Source organism: Oreochromis niloticus, linkage group LG11 (assembly GCF_001858045.2).
Source record: "Oreochromis niloticus isolate F11D_XX linkage group LG11, O_niloticus_UMD_NMBU, whole genome shotgun sequence".
Lineage (NCBI taxonomy): Eukaryota > Metazoa > Chordata > Actinopteri > Cichliformes > Cichlidae > Oreochromis > Oreochromis niloticus.
In genome coordinates this window covers 29,886,093-29,910,762 of record NC_031976.2, presented here as the reverse complement: position 1 = coordinate 29,910,762, position 24,670 = coordinate 29,886,093, and the positions used below count along the sequence as shown (strand labels likewise).

General features: G+C 37.6%; 2 protein-coding genes across 8 annotated transcripts; one reads left to right on the top strand and one right to left on the bottom strand.

Annotated features, from left to right (window-relative positions):
- The first annotated feature begins 318 nt into the window (after window positions 1-318).
- On the top strand, window positions 319-7,970 carry LOC102077038 (atrial natriuretic peptide-converting enzyme). The gene is made up of 11 exons (XM_005472785.3): window positions 319-1,171; window positions 1,819-2,178; window positions 2,946-3,302; window positions 4,175-4,528; window positions 4,656-4,673; window positions 5,604-5,667; window positions 5,758-5,801; window positions 6,136-6,286; window positions 6,636-6,749; window positions 7,048-7,115; window positions 7,664-7,970. The coding sequence occupies exons 1-11, from the start codon at window positions 782-784 to the stop codon at window positions 7,685-7,687; spliced, it is 1,944 nt and encodes a 647-aa protein (XP_005472842.1). The 5' UTR covers window positions 319-781; the 3' UTR covers window positions 7,688-7,970.
- On the bottom strand, window positions 7,871-24,670 carry LOC100711241 (NLR family CARD domain-containing protein 3). Of its 7 annotated transcripts, none has more exons than XM_005472784.4 (14): window positions 24,005-24,670; window positions 22,671-22,847; window positions 21,212-21,280; window positions 20,495-20,602; window positions 18,268-18,357; window positions 17,717-17,824; window positions 17,232-17,280; window positions 16,369-16,597; window positions 14,089-15,886; window positions 13,826-13,999; window positions 13,274-13,447; window positions 11,193-11,366; window positions 10,963-11,009; window positions 7,871-9,415 (listed from the first exon to the last, which is right to left on the bottom strand). In XM_005472784.4, the coding sequence occupies exons 2-14, from the start codon at window positions 22,745-22,747 to the stop codon at window positions 8,889-8,891; spliced, it is 3,624 nt and encodes a 1,207-aa protein (XP_005472841.1). In that variant the 5' UTR covers window positions 22,748-22,847; window positions 24,005-24,670; the 3' UTR covers window positions 7,871-8,888. The 7 variants fall into 7 exon arrangements, with proteins under 7 accessions (XP_005472841.1, XP_019220390.1, XP_019220387.1 ...); XM_019364845.2 differs by having other exon boundaries at window positions 22,671-22,784; XM_019364842.2 differs by lacking the exon at window positions 24,005-24,670 and adding an exon at window positions 23,030-23,998.

Below are 24,670 nucleotides of genomic sequence, written 5' to 3'. Positions count from 1 at the left end.
CAGTTTTATGCAGCACATTCTCAGCCCCCGCAAGACACCCATAAAGCACATAATCATAACCATGTGTTGTTCTTCTATAAAGCTCTTAATCTCTATGATGTAAGACTGCTGCTCTGAGACCAGTTTGGCTCTCATTTAGTGATGAGGTTTGTATTCACATGTGGTCTTAGCTTTGCTCCTAAATCAGTTTTGCTTGTAGAAACTCCATTGGTGGAGTCGTACTCCACCTCTAAGGCTTACAGTAAGAGACACGCTGGTTTTAACATTTGTTCTCTTACCGTTTTTCTTCAAGTACTAGAACTAATACGAATTTGATTCTTAGGCTATTCAGTGACATCGGATTTTATATTGTAGGCTGTGTGATGAAGTATTCTGTTATTTATCTGGTAAAATCAAAACTTGAGTCACAATGACAGCAGAGTACAGTAAAGTGTTCACATTTACTTTGTAACTTTGTTATTTTCTGACCAGATGTCAGGGTTATTGTGCCAGTGTTTGCCAATACACTCTCACCCCCAGGCGTGAAAGCACATAACCACAAGCAGATGTTTTGCTTGCAACTAAGCTCAGAATCGGTCTCCTGCTCTGAGATCAGTTTGGTTCTTATTTGTGTTGGGCAACCTGTTTAAATGTGACCTTAACAGTGGTCCTAAATCAGTGCCTTGTTTGTAGAAACTCCATTTGTGGACTCATACTCCACCTCCACATTCTCACATAGTTTAGCAAACCTCCTAAAGCTTTGCTAAACTATCCAGGACAGTTTTCAAGCTTACTACGAGCCATGAAGCATTTGTTTTTGGTGGTTTGGGGTTTGCTGCCTCTTCAGTGGGTACACAGCAGGAGCGATGACAGGACAAACTGCAAGCCAGTTACAGCCAGCTTTTGTCAAGGTGTGGGGTACACCACTACCCTTCATCCAACAGGAGTTCTAGGCTACAGCCTGCAGCAAATTGGTCAGATCGTGGAGACTGCTTGTTCACCGCATGTTGCCAAACTTATGTGTCGCATTGTTGTGCCTGAATGCAGCTCAGAGGACGATAGCAGGTTGAAACCATGCCGAGCTCTCTGTGTACAAGTCAAGGCAGACTGTGAATCCACCCTCAGAGCAAAGCGGTTGTCCTGGCCTACAAGGCTCCGATGTGAGACTTTACCTGAGAGCAACTGTGTAGGGGTGAGTATAAAATAATAAGAATGTAACGTCCTACACTGTCTGGCAAACATAACGCAATATAGCTGACTGAACTCAACAGTCATAATCATGAATTTTTTAATTTTTTTATTAATCAGCTTTTAGCATCAATATCATGGGATATTCAATATTAAAACTGCACAGTCTTTGATACTGTGGATTTTTGATGTTTTTTTCCTGATTATTAACTGGAAAAGTGCTTTTTGTTTAATGTTTCATGCATCACCTCACATGTGGAATAGAGCACAAGTTAAAGCATATGAAAGGTCTCATTTTCACCCAATTATTTAATGGATTGCTTCACAATTTATTGTTCCATTGTCTGTCCCTTTCACTGACATTAACAAACTTTAAATGGGAACATCCAGTTATTGTAACACTTCATGGTATTGTCCTCACCTCCTGGCTAACATTCAGCTCATCTGTTTGTGTTTTTCACAATTTTTCAATTCATGCAGTCATTCCACAAGTATGTAGAAATGAAAATGCAATGCCTCTTTAAGACTCTTCATTTAATCAAATTTCATGTATAAAACCAAATGCACCAATATCAGAAGAGAGTGCATGCCTTTATACTCCCATTAACATTAAAAATATAAACTAAAAGATTTATGTTTGTGTTCATCCAGGCGTCATCAGTCATCAGTGTTACTCAGACACCGCCTTCAGCATGTCAGCCAATCACGGTTCCTTTCTGCAAAGACATGACTTACACAGAAACTGTGCTGCCCAGGCAGGAAACCCAAGACAATATAGCCTTAACAATAAACCGGTTTAATCCACTTGTGACATCAGGATGCTCCCCTCATCTGAAGCCATTCTTATGCTCCGTCTACGTTCCTGAGTGTGTGTCAGGAAAACCTCGTCCACCTTGCAGAACACTCTGTGAGCATGCAAGGTCCAGCTGTGGAGCACAGATGAGAAGTTTAAGTTTGGAGTGGCCCGAAGCTCTCAACTGTGAAACATTTACCACAGAGTCCTGTGAACATGTAAGTAATATGAAGATAAACAATATTCACAAAGACTTTTATACACTGTGATGAAAGCTCTGACTCTTTCACTTGCCTTTCTGGCTGAGTAGCTCAAATCTGTTTCAGCTCTGCGTATGTTTGGGAATATGCTTTTTTATACTTGTAACTATATCAAATAGTAAGTGCTGGTTAATGACAATAAATGATAGTACATTTATTCATCCATTTTCTTCCACTTCTTCAATGTGGCAGGGGGGGAGTAGACCCTGGACAGGTTGTCGCAGGGCTTCCACAAAGAGACAGACATCCAGTCACAGTCACACTGACACCTTTGGCCAGTTTAGAATAACTGATCGACCATTACATTTCCCCTTTACAACAGTCAGCTTTTCAGTTGCCTTAGAATGAAGACATAGTGAAGTCACTCTTCCAGCATGCTCTCTAGTTAGCCAAGTTTTGGCCAAGGGAAACTTTGGCTGCTCACAAACCCTTAGACCTGATAGAATAAGACAGACAAGTATCACAGGACAGAAAAACAGATTGGATATACTCTCTTTGGCAATAAGAGTTAAAATGAGCATGCAGATTTGTAGCTAATGAGCAATGACATTGTTCATTCATTCTTCTAATCATCCACTTAATTACCTGTTTATTATTATTATTATTATTATTATTTACCAGTTCATGTTCGCGGGAATCCTCTTACTGTGACGCTGCTAGCCACTGCACTACTGTGCTTCCCAGCATTGTTGACATTTAAGTGATTTATGTTTCTGTTCATCCAGACTCCAGTCATCAGTGTTAGTCAAGCATCCTCTGCAGCATGTCAGCCAATCACCGTTCCTCTCTGCAAAGACCTGCATTACACAGAAACTGTGCTGCCTGAGCAAGAAACCCAAGATGATATAAGGTTGGAGATACATCAGTTTTATCCACTTGTTAATGTGAGGTGCTCCTCCCACTTAAAGCCGCTATTGTGCTCCGTCTACGTTCCTGAGTGTGTGTCAGGGAAACCTCGTCCTCCCTGCAGAACTCTCTGTGAGAAAGCAAAGTCCGGCTGTGAGCCACTGATGAACAAGTTTGGCATAGCATGGCCTGAAAAACTGAAGTGTACAGCATTTACTACAGAGTCCTGTGAGCATGTAAGTCTGACAAAACACTCTAACACTGTCGTGTCAAACTCAATTTAGTCATGGGCTACCTATGACCCAGTTTAGACCAGTAAAACCAATGCACTGTAATGGAATACATTCTCAGATCATTAATCAGATGAACAGCCGAGGTTTTTAAAAAAGCTGAAACCATAAGAGTAATAAGACACCCAATACCTCACATTGTTAAACATTTACGAGACAACAGAAGCTACTATTTCCTGTGAAATTATTTCTCGTTTAATAAGTGATCCGTTTACATAACAGATGATGTACAGCCCTTAGATGCCTTAAGAAAAAAAGTGCAAATTCAACAGATTATCTCATTTGTCCCCATTTATTATTTAAAAGTATTCATATTAGTATTTGCCCATTTTTATGGCTCAACCAATCTACTGAGATTAATTTTTTAATACTTTTTCATACTTAAAAAATCATCTTTAAGGCCACAGGGTATAAAAAACGTTTTGATTGTAGATATGTACAAACCAAAAAATGTCAAACCTAATGAGTCCAGGTTTCATGGTGACGTACAACAAAAACAGATTTATTTGGACTTCAAAGACAGTTTTTAACATCACAAGCAGGAGTGAGTTACAACAGCACATGATTACCCTTCGTGGTGTCTTGTTCTGCTGTTATGTACATTTTTTCTGTCACCATACTGATATTCCCATCGTATTTGCAAGTCTATGTATAATTTGGTATTTAAACATTTTTCAGGCTTGAGTTGGATTTTTGTGGCACATATTTACATAAAGACCATGTTTCACTATAAAATTATTATCATTATAAAAGAGAGAAATGTATCACATGCTGAAGGTAACCAGAGCTGGAATGACATTGTGTACTTGTGTCTCCAGTATGGAGTGAGCAGCAGCGGTGGGGTCTGTGAGCCAATCACCATACCAATGTGCCAGGGTCTGTCCTACAACCAGACCCTCATTCCAAATCTTCTGGGACACACAAGCCAAAGAGAAGCATTCACGAAGATGTCCTTTTTCAACTCCATGGTGCAAACCGTGTGCTCGGTGGACATACGCGCCTTCCTGTGTCGGGTTTATGCCCCTCAGTGTGAGGCAGGGCAAGCGCAGTGGCCCTGCAGGTCATTCTGTGAGAAAGCCAGACGGGACTGTGAGGGACTGATGTCCAATTTTGGCATTTCCTGGCCAGAAGAGCTGCAGTGCAGCTCATTCCCAGAGGAAATGTGCATATCAGTAAGTAATTGGCAATTTGTTGACGACCAAAGAACATTAACAATTTAATTTAATGAAGTAAAATGAGTTATTTTTATTTTTCAGTTATTTATCTTTACTTGACATCTTCCTTTTTTTTCTTTCACAGGAAGAAAAAAGGCCTAAGGTATTTCATTTCTTCAGAAATTTAAAGTAAATTTGATAACTTTTACTTTTTGCTTCTTTTGTAAGTGGACAACTCAGGGGGCTGTGGGGCTGATAACAAAGTTTTAACCTTGCCAGTGCTGATTTCAATTTGGTTGTCCATCTCAGCAAACACAGACAGGCAGGAATACAATGATGTGATCACTGCTGCTTTAGTGACTCCTAGTGGCTGAAGAGAGCTCATCACCATCACCAAAGGCTTTAAAACTGTTTGTTTCCTTAATTTGAGTCAAAAGAGACATAAATGTGACAGCAGATGGGAAATAAATAAATAATAAATAAACTTTGACAAATTACAAAAAAAAAATAAAAAATCATAAAACAAATAAAAAATAAAAACTTTAAGGGTCTCTGGTGTTGATGAATACATCTGTTTGTAGTCTAGCAGGATTTGTCCAGCAGTTGATAGTAGAAAAAAATAAAATAATGAACAAACATGCTATTACACATGCTTATAAAAGTACACAGGATTCAAACTTTTAAGTCATCTCTGATACCAGAATGTTTTATGATGAGGGGAAATTCTTTCCACATGTTAAATGTTTTGGTATTTCTGAATATTAACAGATGTTTGCAGTAGAGCTTCACAGGGTGCCTCTAAATGATTTCCATGCATCAAAAGGAGACTTATGGTTTAGTGTGTATGACTAATACAATAAAACTATGACTGATTATGTAGATCATAGTGGTTTAAAGACAAAAAAAGTTCAAAACAAATCCATGCAGTACATTCAACTGACACAAAAGGAACTGCAAGCTGCTTTATAACTGAGGTTGTGGTGTACATACACATACCGCATCTTTGGGATGTAATTATTCAGTAATGGTATAATGGTAATGGTATAATACTGCAAAATTTCCATTACACCACCATTTTTGTCCTTGTTTGCAGATGTTGAACGCTGAAGATGTCGCTGCTAAACTGGAGGCTGGTGGCTATTCTGTTCATGGAAAAGGTTTGTTTCATTTCCAACACCAAGATTTTCAATATTAATTGAAAAACAATATTTAAATTCATGTTTTTTTATTTATTTTTCAAAATTTAGCTCTTACTCTCAGTACTGCTCGCCTGCTGCTGACTCTCATGGATGTATCCTTTTTTTGTGGCAGTTAGTGGAACCAGAACTACAAATTCTAGCCAACAGTTTAACACTTAAAGAAATAAGAAGTAAATAATTTGGGGAGGGGGAGCCTTCATGTGACTGATTTTACACTTAATGACTTCTTTGTTTTAATAGCAAAGGAAGTAAAGGCTTGCGGGTAGTGAAATAGTTAAAGCCATGCCAACATGATGCATAGAAAACATTAATATGGGAACCTTCCGTGTTATAAAATTTTCCATTAGGCATATGTTTCAATTTTTTGCAATTATGTGTTTAGCTATGTATATTGCATGCTTCATGCTCTTTAACCAGCACTTTCAGGCGGACCAGTCTGGAGACCTGGATGTGGTGGAGTTCTTCAAACTGGAGCGTTTTGTGGGCGCTATCAGGAGAGAATACGTGGAGAGCTATGGGAGCAGGAATCAACCCTCTGTTACTGAGAACCAAATGAAAAAGGCTTTGGTTGCCCGTGGTATGACATTACTTCTTTAAAAGTACAGTAAAAATACATCCATTGACATCCATAATTTCTCCTTCTTCATAACTCTGCAGGTAAATCAAGAAAATATACAGATATTTCTGATATCATAGTTGCACACTCAGCTGTGTTCAGCTTACAGTACACACTGGACACATTATACAGACATGAGCTGCAAAGCCACAGAAAACCAAACTGTACTGTATATTACATTCTTGATGCAGTACAAAAAGTTTGGAGCTGTCATTAGAAAGATTCAAAACATTTAAGGCGCAGTCATTTATTTGTAAAAATAAAATAAATAATCGGGGAAATTTCACTCATTATTGCTTCTGCCGTGCAGAATTTCATTTGGATGATGAAACCTTCAGAATTCTATGGCAGGAATATCGCTCAGAGGGTGGGATCAACTATGACAAATATGTGGCTGCCCTGACAAAACTTCAGATCCTCAAAGGTAACTGCAACTGTAACACAGTGACACTGACTTTAAGGTTGTGTTCCAGTTCAATATTACACTATGTATCTACTACACTGGGTATGATGTATAGAACTATTTTTTTAACTATTAACAAGGGGAAAAAAGCACTGTGATGAATTAAAAGTCACTGAGTGCAAACCTTAAATTAATTTGTATCTATTCCCAATAACCTTTGAATTGTTATTAATTTAGTTGCAATCATTTTTGCAGTTTCGATCTTTCTACAGGCTTGAAATGGTATTTCAAAGTTTTAAATATATGCCTCCTGTCTCAGATCGTTTCAAAGCCCATCTGCTGAACTTGCCCTGTGACTGTCAAGTGGCCAGCTTCACCATGAACCAGGTGAGTTTTCATGTTTTAAATAAAACTTGTGTAGTTTAATCTAGCAAGTTTTTACATGTTCACCTATATGGAAACCTACAGAAAAGTGTAGACAATATTAATAATGACTAAAAAGTGTGTTATATAGATTATGCATGTGTGCAAATCCAAAACAGGCCAAAAGACAAAATATATAGGCTAAAATACATTAGGCTGTAGCTTTTTGCAAGCAAAGAAAAAGGAAATTATGGGAGATAATACAAACAGAGAAAATAGCAACAGAGATTTATTCTGAGGTCATTCGGAGATTAAGGTGTAAAAATCTGCACTTTGTTACATAAAATAATTTGGACTTTCATTCAGAGGAAAATACATGCAATTTGTTTTTTGTTTTTTTTAAAGAGGTGAACTAAATATTTAACTGTTTGATGTAAGTAGTAAAAATAGACTGTTTTCTGTCTTCTTTGCTACTTAGCCTAATAAGAGTTAAATAATAAAAAATATCTATATTTTACTTTCCCTATTTATCCTTACAGTTGCATTTTAAAGACTTTCTCTTTTCTTTTCAGTTTATGAAGACAGCCATTGTGTGAGGAGCAGAGCTGAACTGACCACAAGAGGACTGTATGTAGGAAATAGCTGCATAGCAATTTAGTAATGCAGAAAACTGCAAAATATATATGACTGAAATTTTCTTTAATGACAAACATTTTTAAATAACAGCAATATTAAAGTGACAATAAACACAGAAAAGAAACAGTTTTCAATGCCGGAAGTCTGATTTCAGTGTTAGTTTTAAAATGTACTGCTGAATCACATACACATTACCATTTTGCAAAATCTTTACATGCTCACATTAAAATATTGTGAAAAATGTTCAAGAAACCTTTTCTGCACGTTCTTTGTTGACAAAAAAAGTAATGACATTACATTTGGAAGTTATAATAGGTTAAATAAAACAAAGCCTACTGCCTTTTTTTACTTTCCATACAAGCACTGAAATTAAAAGAATTGTAACAGTTACAGTATATTTACAGAAACTTCGTGCAACTTTTTACAAAATGTACAGTTTTGCTATGGTTGAGTGAATAATCTCACAATTTTGGTTTTTTTTCTCAATTTATTTATTACTGTTTTGAAGTTCAGAATTCTGATAATTCTGCAAAATATACAAGGAAACATCATTGAATAAATGGCTGTGATACTTTGTAAATTTCACACCCACACCTCAAGACTCGAGCTCCACATCTTCGCTGCTGGAGCCAGTAAGTTCCACACTTCCACAGCCAGCCAAAGTCAAGCTGCCCAGCACCCTAGCCTCATCGCCACTGTAGTGAGTGATGAAGATGCTGTTGCCCAGTCTCTCGAAGGTCCTGCACCGCAGCCAGCTCCAAGCCGATACCCTGCTCCATCTGGGTCAGGTGACATAGATGGCAAACCCACACCAGAATCTGCTTGGACTTGTGATTTTTCTTAATCCCTGAAGCTACAACCAGTTTCTTCTGAGACTGTAACTCTGCAGGGATCCTCAGAAACTGTGATTAAACCGACCAATTCATGAATGTTCCCACAAGCCAGCTAAACTTCAGGCTGTGAATTGTGGGCCAGCTAACTTGAACTAGCCTGACCTAACCCTAGCTAGACTCTTGAGACTTCTGTGCCAGAGCAGGCCTCTTTCATTAATTACTCAGACTTGCTGAATGGCCAACTATAGGAAAAGTATTGGTGACTTTAAACTATGGCCCTGATCTGTCGCCCTACTGCATCTGAGATGAGCTTCAAACAAAAAGTTATCTAACACAAAGCCAGCGATGAGTTAAATGGCTCAGTCCTGACCCTGAAAGCAGGATAGACTGGCTCCTTGAATTCAGTACGGAAGGTCTGGAGGTGGATCAGTTTGCCAGAGGAGACTTTAAAGAAGGACAGAGTGCCGGCATGCCAATCCAGGTATACCCCTATTCTGCTGGCAGCAGTTGTACGGATGGATCTTCTTTTGTTACCATGATGGCAGGAGTAACCACCATTAGAGCACATCAGGGTCCAGGACTGATCATTGCATCCAAGACAGCTGTCATCCCCTTCCCCTTTCCTCCTGATTCCTTTGTACGTCACTCCTAAGTAAACATGTCCTTTCCATTCAACCTCCCAATAACAACAACCAGACAGACCCTCTGTACACAGCACTTGTTTCCAGTAGTCAAACCTCTCTGGGTGATCAGGATATGACTGCTTCTGTCTATCCATTGTCACTTTTCGGTTGTTGTTTGACATTATAAGGTTTTTGTTTGCAGTGTTTGGGTCCAGTGTGAGTTTACGGGCATCTGAAGGAAAGATAAAGGAGAACAGCAGTTTATTGCCTTTTTTTACTCTAACTTAAATGCTGTTTCAATTTGGGGACATTTCAACACATGCTTTTTTAGGTGCACTTTACAGATTTACTTATAAATCATCTCCAGGGAGTCAAAGGCCTGTTTGAAAGTTAAGACTTGATTTTAGGAGAAAGCTGAAATTAGTTTCAATTAAGGGCTAGCGTAAGATTTTCACAATTCAAGTGGTAATTATACTCTGTCATTGGTTTGAACACAGAGTTGTTGCTTAAACTCAGAGGATGAGTCCACGCAGTTACAAAAAATGATCAAACATGTGAATGTCTGCATTTGCATAAACCCAATCAAACACGGGCAGACGTGAAAACTATAACACATGCATTAGTTGTGATTGTTAAACATAATGGTAAGAGGCCCAGGAATGCATCAATGAATACCTTTACAAAGACAGGCAAACCAACATGCAGGCAGCAGTAACTCAAGAAGAAACGTTATGAACAGAAAGCAACATTTAGCTAAAATATTAGAACCAAACACATAGTGTCAAACTTCAGATCCCAAAGTTTTAAGTTGGTCATACAAACAGATGGAGAGAACAGATGGACATACATCTGGATATATTGCTGGTCATTAGGTCAGATTTTTTTTTTAATAAATGTCATTATTCCAAAATTGATTGAAGAAACATTTAAAAACAGCTCCTTGCATAAATCACAAAAATTGGTTTGCTAAGATGTGGAAAGGTTTACTGTTAATTGGTCTCTGTTTAACAACATAAAGAAGTATAGCTCATGTGGTTACGAATGTTTCTGCTTCCAGTGTTAATACTTTTGCTGTATAAGGTGGAGATTTGATCAGAATAAGCTAATAATACAGCCCACATAAGGATGTATCTTGTTTTGGGTATTGCCAACAGAGAAGTTACTTTTTACAGTGGATTTGCAGTGTCTCAGGCTTTTAGTCACATTTATACACTGGGATTTTTCCTCGCTTCCCTGTAGCTGTGGCTCTCTCACATACCATAAATGTCTGTTGAAATACATCTCTTAAGTTTATTAGATTAATGATTTTCTGTGAGTGAAAGCCTCACCTGGTGTGTAAAAAAAAAAGAAAAAAAACTAAGAGTAATGAGTGAAGTAATTTCATTAATACGTTCATAGGTCATGATCTGACAGTAAATAATGTTTTTTGTTCTTCTTACGAACATTTTACAAGTTACTACAGATGGACCGATCTGTTATTTGGATCAGATATTGATATGATGTTGACTTGAAAAGCTTGTTCGTTGGTATATCATATCAAATCATATAACACTCATTCATCAGCTCTGTGAGTTTTTGCCCTGGTTGTTTGTGATGCTGGTAAACTGCAATGGTACATTATAGAAATAAACTCACTGTGTCTTTAGTTAGAAATTAGCGCCATAATAGTAGGTTGAATACCACAAAATTACATAAATGAAATTACTAAAAACCTGAAGACTATTAACACTAACAACCAGTGCTGTAATTTTATTTAAAGAAAAAAAAAAAAAGACTTACACTTCTGCAGAACAGGTTTTAAGAACTGTGATCCACGGGGTTCAATCCTGGTAGGTATTGAAAAAGCAATTAACAAGAAATGATGTGGACAAAGTTGTTGGGTTTTTTAATAATCATAAAATTAACAGAAATTAATTTTAGCTGCTTAGAATTTAGTCTGGTTTCATTTTTATGTTTTTTTTTCTGAAATATTTTAAAGAAAATCAATTTACACCTTGGTCTATTCATACCTGAGATCGTTCAGTGCCCAGTTTGAATTCTCTCTTCCAGCAGAGAGCAGCTTAACTCCAGATTCTCCTGGATGATTGTAACTCAGATCCAACAATTTCAGGTGAGCAGGGTTAGAACTGAGAGCGGAAGCCACCGAAGCACAGCCTTTCTTTGTGATTACACATCCTGACAGCCTACACACACAAAAACACACAAACACAGATTTCTGAAGTCTAAACTGCAAAAAAGTGTCAAGACTAACACAATGAAGAGCTTTGAATGTTCTTCAAGAAGCCAGAGGAACTATTCCTGAAAACTACCAGAAGAAATTACAAGAAAGCCTGCCAAAGACAGTTCAGGCTATGTTAAACAATAAAGGTGGTCACACCAAATACTGACTTTCAATTGCACTTAATCAGTCTCTTTATTTGACTTCATTTCAATTCAACTGAATTTTAATTACACAATGCCAAATCACAACGGTTTATATTGTAAGGTAGACCCAAATAATCATGACTAAGTGATATGAGCAATTGCTTTGGTGACAGTGGGAAGGAAAAACTCCCTTTTAGCAGGAAGAAACCTCCACCAGAACCTGGCTCATGGAGGGGTGGCCATCAGCTGAGGTGAGAGGGAACAAAAGCCAGAGATCAACAATAACTAATAATTAAATGCAGAGAGGTATATAAACACGTAGTGAGTGAGAAAAGTGACTGAAGAAGAAAGAATGCATCGTGAAAATCCCCCAGCGGCCTACACCTATTGCAGTATAACTAAGGGAGGATTAGAAATATATACTTATAACCTATATTTGCACATATTTCTCATTTTTCTAGAAAAATATCAACATATGAGGGGTGGCTCAAGATCTTACACACACACACACACACACACACACACACACACACATATATATTTTATATCTGTTCAACCCAGCATCACACCAAAGTGTGTAATAAACACCGGTCCACCGTGTCCATAGACACGCATGCAGAAATTGCAGTACTGCATGCAGATGTTGTATTACGAGCAGGAGGAGATAATAAATTTAAAGCCAATAAGTTGGTAGTGAGTGTGAAATGAATAGGTGGAACGGCATGTCTATTACACGCTTTCCCATGATACTGGAAGACTAGCTCTAGCCTAAGGACCAAATATATATGGAGCCAAGTGGCCACTACTTCCAGAGCTTGTAATTGTTTATAGGAGATAAGGAGTGGGTAGGGTTGAGCCTTGATGCTGTCAAGGATCACACCAAGACTCTTAACCTTAGGGGAATGTTGACAACAGAGTTATTAATGGATAATGAAAAACTTCTGGTTGGAACTTTAGTCTGTTTTGATTTGGTGCCTATTAGAATGAATTCTGTTTTATTGTCATTAAGTTTAAGAAAGTTGTGAGTAAACCAAACATTGATTTCACTTAAACAATCAGAAATGTGAGAGAGTGGGTTTGGAAGATAAGTAGAGCTGGGTGTCATCTGCATAGCAGTGAAATTGGATGTTATATTTCTTGAAAATATTACCTAGGGGTAGGAGAAAGATAATAAAAAGGGAAGGACCTAGGATAGAGCCTTGGGGTACACCGGGATTAACTGGAGTAGATAGTGATCTGTGATTGAGTAATTGAGTAAACTGTGAGCAGCCAGAGAGATATGAGGTAAGCCAGACGAGTGCTGTACCACTGATCCCAATAGATGCTAATCTATGAAGAAGGATGCGGTGAGAGATAGTATCGAAAGCTGCTGTAAGATCAAGGAGGATGAGGAGAGTGATGACTCCAGAGTCAGCTGCAAGCAGAAGATCATTTGTGATTTTTACTAGAGCTGTTTCTGTACTATGAAATGAACGGAAGCCAGACTGAAACTGTTCATACAAGTTATTTCCAGTGAGGTGTCTATGAACCTGTCCATTCACTATCTTTTCCTGAATTTTGGCAGCAATAACTGGAAAGGTGACTCCCTTGATACTGGCCTGAAAGTTTTGATGAAAAAAAAAAAATGGGAAAAAGAGATATGAAATTATGATTTTTTTTCCGGCCTAGAGCTTTTTTTTTTTTTTTTTTTTTCAAAGGGAGACTGAACAAATGGCTGTATCCTGACCTGAGAGTTTCCAGTCTGCATTCTGGGCTTTTTAGTCCTTCACAGAGCAGCATCACACCTGAATCCTCCAAATCGTTGTTACTCAGGTCCAGCTCTCTCAGACTGGAGGGCTGGGAGCTGAGAACAGAAGCCAGTGCCTCGCAGCTTTTTCCTGACAGGCTGCAGCAACAAAGACTAAAAAAAGGAACAAATAATGAAATAGTGTGATGACAACAACTCATTGTCCTTAAAGTGCAGCCGTTTTCCAATACTGCCAAAAATAAAGATAAGCATTTGAAGGATATTTTGTAAGTTACAGTTATTACACAATCACATTTATCAAAAATTATTAAATAACAGTAGTTACACTTGTATTATTATATTAGCAGCATTAAGAACTGTGGGCCCTGTTAAAGAGACAGTTATTGAAAATAACTAAATAAATAATTTTTTTTTTTTAATCTGATAACAGTCAGTTATAATAAAGAAATTACATTACTGGTTGCACATTTGATGACATGTACCCATGCTAAAGCAGGTTTTAAATAACTATTTGATTCTTTTAATCCTAACCTGAGTGTTTCCAGTTTGCAGTGTTGACTCTGTAATCCTTCACAGAGCAACTTTACTCCGGAATCCTGCAGGTTGTTGTAATTCAGGTCTAGTTTTCTCAGACTGGAAGACTGGGAGCTGAGAACTGAGGCCAGAGGTTTCAAACTTCTCTCTGACAGGTCATGGCAACTCACCCTAAAAATATTTGCAACAAAAAGTATTTGAACTGACAGACCTTTTTATACATTTTTATATATTTGATTTATATAGCTAATTTAACCTACACAGCTTTAGTAAATGCTTTGACCACTGGCAGCAGCCTCAGAAGAACCTCCTCTGAAGCAGAGTATTTATCCAAGTCAAACACATTCAGCTCTTCTTCTGATGACAGTAAAATGAAGACCAAAGCTGACCAATGAGAAGGAGATAGTTTATCAATGGGCAAACGTCCTGAGCTCAAGTGATGTTGTATCTCTTTTGTTAGAGAACAATCATTTAGCTCAATCAGACAATGAAACAGGTTGATGCTCTTCTCTGGACAGGAAGTGGAACTGATCTTACTCTTGATGTACTGGACTGTTTTGTGATTGGTCAGTGAGCTGCTTTCTGTCTCTTTCACTAAACCGTGTAGCAGTCTCTGATTGTTCTCCAAAGATAAACCAAGGAGGAAGCGCAGGAATAGGTCTAGGTGTCCATTTGGACTCTGTAAGGCCTGGTCTACAGCACTCTGGTAGAGAGATACTAAATCAGGTTTGGCTTCAAACAGTCTGGACCACACTGAAGTTCCTTCTGACATCAAATTGACTCCAGAATTGAAAAATGTCAGATAAACATGAAGAGCAGCCAGAAACTCCTGCACACTCAGATGGACAAAGGAGAACATCTTGTCTTGGTACAATCCGCTTTCCTCTTGAAAAATTTGTGTGAATACTCCTGAGTACAATGAGGCTGCTCTGATATCAATGCCACCCTCTGTCAGATCTGATTCATAAAAGATCAGGTTCCCTTTGTGCAGCTGCTCAAAAGCAAGTTTTGCCAATGACTCGATCATCTTTTTGGTCTCTGGACTCCAGTGTGAATCTGTCACAGCTCCTCCATCATACTTGATGTTCTTCAGTTTGCACTGAACCACCAGAAAGTGAACATACATCTCAGTTAGGGTCTTGGGCAACTCTCCTCCTTCTTTTGTTTTTAATACCTTCTCCAGAACTGTAGCAGAGATCCAGCAGAAGACAGGGATGTGGCACATGATGTGGAGGCTTCGTGACCTCTTGATATGGGAAATAATTCTGCTTCTCTGCTCTTCTTCACTAAATCTCTTGCGGAAGTATTCCTCCTTCTGCATGTCGTTGAAACCTCTGACCTCTGTCACCATGTCTACATATTCAGGTGGGATCTGACTGGCTGCTGCAGGTCGTGTGGTTATCCAGACGCAAGCAGAGGACAGCAATGTCCCCCTTATGATGTTTGTCAGTAGCACATCCAATGAGGTGGACTCTGTAACATCAGTCAGGATATCAGTTTTGTGGAAGTCCAACAAAAGTCGACACTCATCCAAACCATCAAAGATAAACAAAGCCCTAAAATCCTGGAACCTGCAGATTCCTTCTTCTTTCATTTCAGGAAAGAAGTGATTAACAAGTTCCACCAAACTAAACCTTTTCTCTCTCAGCACATTTAGCTCTCTAAAGGAAAATAGAAATATGAATTGTATATGCTGGTTGCCTTTGCCTTCAGCCCAGTCCAAAGCAAACTTCTGTGTTAAAACTGTTTTCCCAATGCCAGCCACTCCCGTTGTCATGACTGTTCTAATTGGTTCATCTCTTTCAGTAGAGAGTTTAAATATGTCTTCTTGTTTGATTTTTGGTTCAATTCCATCTGATTTCCTGGATGCTGCTTCAATCTGTCTGACTTCATGCTCATAGCTGACCTCTGTAAATCTCCCCTCTGTGATGTAGAGCTCTGTGTAGATCTGATTCAGAAGAGTCGGATTTCCTTCTTTGGCAATCCCCTCAAACACACACTGAAACTTCTTCTTTAGACTTGATTTGAGTTTATATGGACACATGGCCCCACAAGCTCCTGACAAGAAAAGTGATAAATTGTATTAAATTAGACCGTTGTACAGGTATCTCAATTTCCCTACTTTAAACCGAAGACAAATTATGTGACAGAAAAATAATAAAAAGCTGACACAAACAAAGCCACGTTTATCTCTTAATGTGACGGTAGAAAATCCTTTCTTTTGGGGGGGGTTTGGTTCACAAGTTAATTTTATACACGTGTGATATTGAAATAATCCAAAATTTTATAAGCAAAATAATCAACTTATTGTCACTACTGAATCACTCACTGGGTGATTCAGTAAAGAATATTACTGATAGAAAAAATGTGATTTCTACTACCCAGACAGAAACTCTTGATATACTCTTGGATAGTATGCATAGCCAAGAAGATCTTTAAAGATGTAATGTTTTGTATAGAAGATTTTCAGCACCTCAGATTTTAATTGTTTTGGCTTGTATGTTTGTTTTGCTTCATCTACTATATTAAAAACCTCTTACTGTTTTGTAGAGAGTCAGCCAGCTTTCCATGTTTCATTCGTCTCATGACCTGCAGTGTGATTTTCAGAAAAGCCTCTCTGCTCCTCCATATCTGGTCTTCATCTTCACTATGATTTATCTCCTCATCCTTAGCTTTGCTGTCCAGGCATTTTGGGTAATCTGGACTCAGCAATTTACGGAATGTCTTCAGCTCATTTTTCACAAAAGTAACAATGTTCTCCTCAACAACCTGTAATACAATAATACTCATTCAAGTTTCAGTTTCAGAAGCAGAAATGCATCTCTGTCAGAAGCTTTGATGTCATAGTCCTACATTTGTGTCCAAGATTTATTATTTTGTATCTTCAGTTGACTCCTTCCTATCTTCTTTCTATATCTAGGGGAGAGCCATGTATACAAACTCATTCCACCCACATGTATACATTATCTTATTCTTTTTGTTTTCTTTGTATATTTTTTTTCGTCTGACACTCTGTCCCCCTTTTTTAACAAGTGAAACCCCTACCCCAGTGTGCCAAACCAAAGGTTATCAACCAACCATGCCAATCAAGATGACCCAGCAACATCCAAAGCCTTGAGGAACTCAGGGTTAAACTCATCCACCCCAGCTCCCCCCAATTCCCAAAGTATTTCTTTCACATTGTGACTACCACTTTGCTTGGCCTGGCCTTGTTTCTGTCAGTTGCCTTCTGAGACCAGTAAGATAATACATTAGATCAAGTATCAACCATCTGGTTGTGCAAGTGCCATCACAATAGGCCACAGCCACAGTGTCAAAATATGTTTAGGTGAACAAGACCAGTTGAAGTACTCTGTTTCTTTTATTTTTTTCCAGTTAGAGGGCTGCTTATGCAGTTACTAACCAGAAATATGGAGTCCAGGTCTGTCCCCTCTGGCATTGTCTGGTGATCTCTGTGGGCAAAACATGACTCATTATTTATGATTACTAAACCAGCTCCCTCTTATACGGCTAGGGAGTCAAATAACACATCAGTAGTGCCACTCACTAATCACCTCATTACTTATTGAGACAGAGGCAAATTTAGATTTTGGCGTTGTAAAGTGTTTAAGACAAAGAAAAAGGAATAAGAGAACAATTTATTCTGCATACAAAGAGGAGACATATTTGTATGCATAACAGAACAACACAACATATTCATTTTGGGACAGAACATATTAAAACAAATGTACATTAAAAAAAAGAAACTACATTAAATAGAGCCCATGATGCTTGACTCAGAAAGTCTGTACCTACTGACTGACACACTTGACGGAAAGAGAAACAAACAACATAAATCTTTTTAATACCGATCTCACAATTATGCTAAAAACTGCTCTGTTGACTTACTCTGTAATTGATTCATGTTGGTTGAAACCAAGAGGGTAATCCATGGATCTCTGGCTCTCCATGGATACACAGCTTTGTGAAGTTGAGTTTGAATGTTCCTGCTTAGTCCTCAAAGAAATGGAGCATACAAAAAAGTCACATGGAAGTTCTATAGACTTCAGTCACTGACAGGGAAAATGGTAAGTGGTACTAGTTACCATACATAGCCAGACAAATTAGAACAAAGGTACTGACCTCATACCTTATACTGTGTGGGATGTTGAAGATTTGATGTTTAACTTCATGATCACCAAGTGATTTATTACTTACTAGTCATATTTAGTTATATATTAAGTAGAATATTTTTTCAACATGTGTTTAACTGCTAATCAATGTAATGCCTTTAACATCCATGTGAACAGTTTTGAGAATAATTAATCATTTTTAAGAGCATATTGGACAAAAGAATATGACTGATTAGGTTGATAATTAGATTTATTTATTAGTTTTTTCTTTCGCAGACTATATCAATTAAAAAAATAGTGTTAATTTCACTTGAAAATGTATCTTACTTTTTAAAACCAAGAGGGTAATCCATGGATCTTTCACTCTTCAGGGACAAACAGCTTGGTAAAGAAGAGTTTTCTCTTTTCTGCTCAGTCCTGAAAGAAATGGAGTATCAAACAATGTATAACTGTATTCTTATCTTTTTATGAAATAAATAAACACTTTTTTTTATTTTAATAAATTGAATTCTATTCACTGGCTTTCACAAATATTCACTATATACAGTTAGGTCCATATATGTTTGGATACTGGCACAAGTTTTGTTTTCTGTTTACCTAAACATATTCCAGTTATATTTGTATAATAAACATGGACATAAAGTGTAGACCCCGGCTTTCATTTATCCACATTCAAATTGGATGAAGGATTTTGGAGTTTCAGCTCCCTACTATGTGCCAACCTCTTTTTAAAATGACCAAAAGTAATTGGACAGTTGACTTAAAGGCTATTTCATGGACATGGATGGCCAATTCCTTTGTTATGTCATTATCAGTTAGGGAGATAAACACCTGGAGATGATTTGAAGTGTAGTGCTTGCATTTGGAAAATTTTGCTGTGAACAGAACATGTGGTCAAAGGAGCTCTCCATTCAGGTTAAACAAACCATCTTTAAGCAGTGAAAACTAATACAAACCCATCCAAGAAATTGCTACAATATTAGGAGTGGCAAAATCTATCTGGTCTTTAAGTCTGATGTCATTAGCTATGTCTGGGCCCAAACTCCGCTGCAGGTCCCTAAGTCAAACGATCACTGCAGCATCACTGAGAGTTGAAAAACTGTCTAAATGTTTTCATCTATAATAAAATGATCAGTCTGGATGCTCTACCAGGTGTAACAATTAAGTTTAACATCCAGGCATCCATGAAAACAGAATTTATGAAATTTAACAGAGTTAGAAGTTAGCAGAGAGTTAGCTCGCTAGTTTCCATCTAAATATAATATACCATGTTCTGACTGAGGGATTTCTGAAACAAATTAAGACGTACAGCTCTGCTATGACTTCCGACATAAATGAAGACAGAAAAATAAACAGCAGTGATGTTTGTAGGGTTACTGAAGTTTGGCTAGCTGGTATATAATGATGTAGATACCGACACAAGCTATGTTAGCATAATGTAAACACAGTGAAGCTGGAGGATGAACGCTAACTCGTTTCCCTTCGATAAAAGTTAACATGAGGGTTCCCGTTGGTTAGGGACAAATGCAATCGCATGGCAGGATGCTGTAAACGGACCAAACTTCAGTCAGGAGAAAAACTGAGATAATCCATCTACAATACGAGGTTAGTCATTAATACACTGCTGCATGGGCTGTGCTGTAGTTACATCCTAAGGTTTTAAAAACTGAGCTTTAAAATGATTAGCGTTAATAAAAACTGAGAGAGGCCGACAGTGATCACTGACTGGTTTTAGGGGCTTGTTGAGATTAAATAGAACAAGATACAAAGTATTGAAACATATTAAAAACACAACAGCCTTATTAAACACAAAGTAGTTTGGGCCCAGAAGCAGGATTCATAACGTCATCACTTGAAGACCGGATAGTTTGATACAAAAATATGGAGTCCAGGTTTGTCTGATGATAGGTGGACCCCTCTGACATTGTCTGGTGATCTTTGTTGGCAAAACATAACTCATTATTGATAATTACTACACCATATCCCACTTATACTGCTAGGGAGTCAAATAACACATCAGTAGTGCCACTCAATAATCACCTCCAGGTCACACTGTACTGATGCAGTGGTATAGGAGGTCAAAATCAGTATGGAATATTAATGAACATACTTTTCAGAAGTTGAGTACTATACATTATTTCTTGATTTGATTTTTTGATTGATCCAAGTAAATATTCTGAAATAATGGATTTCTGATTTGAATGAGCTGTAAGCCACAGTCATGAAAATTAAAACAAAAAAAGTTACGTATTGAGACAGAGGCAAGTTTAGATTAGATAAAGTGTTTAAAATAAAGACAAAGGAATAAGAGAACAATTTATTCTGCATACAAAGAGGAGACATATCAACACAACATATTCTGTTTGGAACAGAAGATATTAAAATATATATGCATTCAAAAAAAATAATAGAAGCATTAAATAGAGCCCATGGTACTTGCCTCAGAAAGTCTGTGCCTACTGACTGACACACATGATGGCAAAAGAAACAAACAACATACATTTTTCTTAATACCGATTTCACAATTATGTCAAAAACTGCTCTGTTGACTTACTCTGTAACTGATTCATGCTGGCTGAAACCAAGAGGATAATCCATGGATCTCTGGCTCTCCATGGATACACAGCTTTCTGAAGGTGAGTTTGAATGTTCCTGCTTAGTCCTGAAAGAAATGGAGCATACAAAAAGTCACATGGAAGTTCTATAGACTTCAGTCACTGACAGGGAAAATGGTAAGTGGTACTAGTTACTATACATAGCCAGACAAATTCAAAGAACGGTACTCACCTCATACCTTATACTGTTTAGGATGTTGAAGATTTGATGTTTAACTTCATGATCACCAAGTGATTTATTACGTACTACTCATACTTAGATATATATTAATTAAAAAAATTTTCAATATGTTTTATGTTTTAATTCAGTTTATGGATGTACTTTTATACTCTGGTTTGTGTGTGCTCTGAAAATAGAAAGCTGTGAGAACAGAAAACTATTTGCAAGCTGAGGTTAAATAAATATATCTGTCCAGGAATGCTTCCAACATGTGTTTAACTGCTAACCAATGTAATGTCTTTAACATCCATGTGAAGAGTTTTACTGAAAATAAATGAATTAAAACGAATAGAAATAAATAACTTTTAGGAGCATGGTGGACAAAAAAATACGACTGATTATGCAGATAATCAGTTTTATTTATTAGTTTTTCCTTTCACAGAATATGTCGATTAAAAAAAAATGAGTGTTGATTTTATTTAGAAATAAATCTTACTGTTTAAAACCAAGAGGGTAATCCATGGATCTTTCACTCTTCAGGGACACACAGCTTTTCTGCTCAGTCCTGAAAGAAATGGAGTATCAAGAAATATAACTCTGTTGATTAACTGCATTGTTATCTTTCACGATATAAATACACATTTTTTCAAAATAAATTTAATTCCATTAACTGGCTTCAGAAATATTCACTTTATATAATAAGGTCCATATATATTTGGATACTGACACAAGTTTTGTTTTCTGTTTACTGAAACATATTCCAGTTAAGAACAGAAAAAACCCATTGGAGAAATTTCTACAATATTAGGAGTGGAAAAATCTTCAGTTTTGTACATGCTGAGAAATAAAGAAGGCACTCGTGAACTCAGCTACACAAAAAGACCTGGATGTCTACAGAAGACAACAGTGGTGGACGATTGCAGAATCATTTCCGTTGTGAAGAGAAACCTCTTCATAACAACCAACCAAGTGAACAACACTCTCCAGGAGGAAGGCATATCGATATCCAAGTCTGCCTTAAACAGAAGACTGCATGAAAGTGAATACACACGGTTCACTGCAAGGTGCAAGCCGCTCATAAGCCTCAAGAACAGAAAGGCTAGATTGGGCTTTGCTAAAAATAAATAAATAAAAAAATCTAAAAAAAGCCAGCATAATTCAGCAAAAACATTCTTTGAACAGAGGAAACCAAGATCAACCTCTACCAGAATGATGGCAAGAAAGAAGAATGGACAAGGCGTGCAACAGCTCATGATCCAAAGCATACCACATCATCTGTAAAACACAGTACAGGCAGTGTGATGGTTTGGGTGTGCACGGCTGCCAGTGGCACTGGGACACTAGTGTTTATTGATGATGTGACACAGAAGAGAAGCAGCCGAATGAATTCTGAGGTGTTCAGAGACATGCTGTCTGCTCACATCCAGCTAAATGCAGTCAAATTGATTAGGCAGCATTTCATAATACAGATGGACAATGACCCCAAACATGAAGCCAAAGAAACCCAGGGGTTTTTTAAAGCAAAGAAGTGGAATGTTCTTGAAAGGCCAAGTCAGTCACCGGATCTTAGTCCAGTTGGCGTCTGCATCTGAGTTGTTTTATTTAAAATGCATTGTGGTAATGTACAGAACCAAAATTTCAAACAGGTTATCTCTGTCCAAATCTTTATGGACATAACTGTATATTTTCTTCAACTGTCTTTATCTCATATAATATAGTAACAAGTATCACTTGAAAAATTTGGCTTTGACTCTTTCCTACATTTCTAAGTACTAATAGGCCTTCTATAGTTTGCTGAATGATCAAATTCTAAATTGTATATATATTAGATATATTCAGCCTCTAAAATATCCAAAAGAGCCCAGTTGAGAGGTAAAGGACCGAACAAAAATACCCAATGCCAACTTGATAAAACTTTAAATCAGAGGATTTTGAGTTGAAAGAGATTTCCATACCTCTCAAGTTCTGCCTGGCTGCCATGTTCCTCATTTGAGGGCAGCAGTCCCTCATCTTTTTCCTCAGACTGATTCATGGGTGTTGCTCCCGTCAGCCACCACGCGGACAAGTTCTTGTTTACAGATGATTTATTCAACGTTCAGTGACAAGATTACTCAGCGTCGTCATCGTGAGAACTAACCAAACAAAAGCAATTACAATCAGCAACATCACCGTTTCTTAAACATAAAGGATAACACATATTTAGTGAAATTAAATAACTTAACCATCATGCGACATGTTCACAATAACACTGTTATGACAGTAAACACAGTCGATTTCATCGAAACTCAAATTAACAGAGACACCCTGAACGTACCTCATTGCCTGCTGTAGCCAAACGGGAGAAAGTACGTTCCTTGCAGCCGTTACTACTCTCTAAGTTAACAAATTGGGTCTAACTTAACCCAATACCTGAGTTCCTTAAAAATTAAGTCAAGCTTGGAAGTAGTTGCACGATGCGGCAGGACCCGCAGCAGAATCCAGCTTCTAGCAGGAGATGCTGGATTCACACATCATCCAGCTGACAAATTAATACTTTTTTTTTTTTTTTTGCCCTTATACGTTCAATAACACATAGACTTAAACTTAAACAAGTGCAATTACATAATCACACATTTGTGCACTGTCTTTTATTAAATTTTTTACTCTAGTACGCCTTGTATTTGTTTTGTTATGCCTATCACTGCTGTAGTCCAATTACCCTCCACACAGCATATATATATATTAATCCCTTGCAGAAACCCATGTGAAACCCACCTCACACAAGTAATTTCATCAAAGCCTCCATCTTATTTTCACCACTATCATCATCTACTGGAGGGTAGATGATGACACACACACACACACACACACACACCTCGGAGCGGATGCCTAGCCTAGCTTTAGTTTCACTTCCTCAGAGTACTAAATTATATGACGTGTTATCTAACCACTGTAAACACCAGGATATAGCTGGTCCGACAGCGCAAGAAAACAACAGCGAGCCCCGATCAGTTCTTAGGTTCATACTGATGTTCACACGGTGTTTGTCTGCTTTTTATTACCGGCTTGATCACGTAAAGAATAGATTTTCCTGATAAAGCTTTCTAATTACTTCTTTACTTTCGGTTATGTAGTCGAAATGGCGTCCAGTGTGCTTGAAGCCGCTTAATAATAAAGACAGGCTATGAGAGAGATTTCTGTATTTTATATTCGCTTAACGATGCCGTACACTTCAATACAGTAGAAGGTAGTAGTAACCTCAGACTTGAACAGCAAAAAAAGAAAAGCACTTTTGGTTCTGCTGACCTACCTTTTATATGTTACTGAGTTATCTGTTGTGGCGAAAAATTAGAAGCGGAAGTATGAAGTCCTGTTGAAGTCAGCTGATTACGTGCTCTTTAAACCCTTAAAGAGTTAGTCCCTGTATATCCAATTATTCAAACGTTTGTAACAGTTTTACAGAAAAATGCAGACTAACTGTGCCATTTAGAAGAAGGCAGAACGATATGGGCTACAAAGAAATCTTTTTCAGGCGGGGAAGCTGCTCAGTATTTCATATTCTATTTCAACATTTTATTATTGTTTAAAGCTGAATTCTTGTAAACTTAGTCATCTAATCGATTTCGGCCTCGACGAGAACGACTAGGCTTGGTATCAAAAGACATTCTGATAAAATTTTACCCTGAAAATTCTGTTACAGCTATACAAAAATACATATTTATCTGTTGATAAGTGCTAATTACGATTGGCAGTGAAGGCAGCGCGGGAATTTTAAAAATACCACAAAAATACCACAACACCGCTTCTTATTTGAAACATTAAAACCCTGATGGGTCCCAAACGGTTTTTTGAGTTTCCGGCTCGAAAATGAAATGCCCACAGTTATTAATTGAGTATTTTTCTGCAATTACAAACTCTGTTGTATACAATCGTGGTATCAAAATAAAGCTAACACTTGTGAAATTTCATCAGAGGT

Bases quoted from the DNA above. Each gene is read 5' to 3' on its own strand.
- LOC102077038 (XM_005472785.3), top strand. From the start codon at position 782: ATGAAGCATTTGTTTTTGGTGGTTTGGGGTTTGCTGCCTCTTCAGTGG. The intron at 1,172-1,818 runs GTGAGTATAAAA...GTGTTCATCCAG, and splicing joins CTGAGAGCAACTGTGTAGGG to GCGTCATCAGTCATCAGTGT. The intron at 2,179-2,945 runs GTAAGTAATATG...CTGTTCATCCAG, and splicing joins CCACAGAGTCCTGTGAACAT to ACTCCAGTCATCAGTGTTAG.
- LOC100711241 (XM_025911558.1), bottom strand. The intron at 17,825-18,267 runs GTAAGATACATT...CATTTCTTTGAG, and splicing joins TACCCTCTTGGTTTTAAAAA to GACTAAGCAGGAACATTCAA. The intron at 13,448-13,825 runs GTTAGGATTAAA...TCCTTTTTTTAG, and splicing joins TGCAAACTGGAAACACTCAG to TCTTTGTTGCTGCAGCCTGT.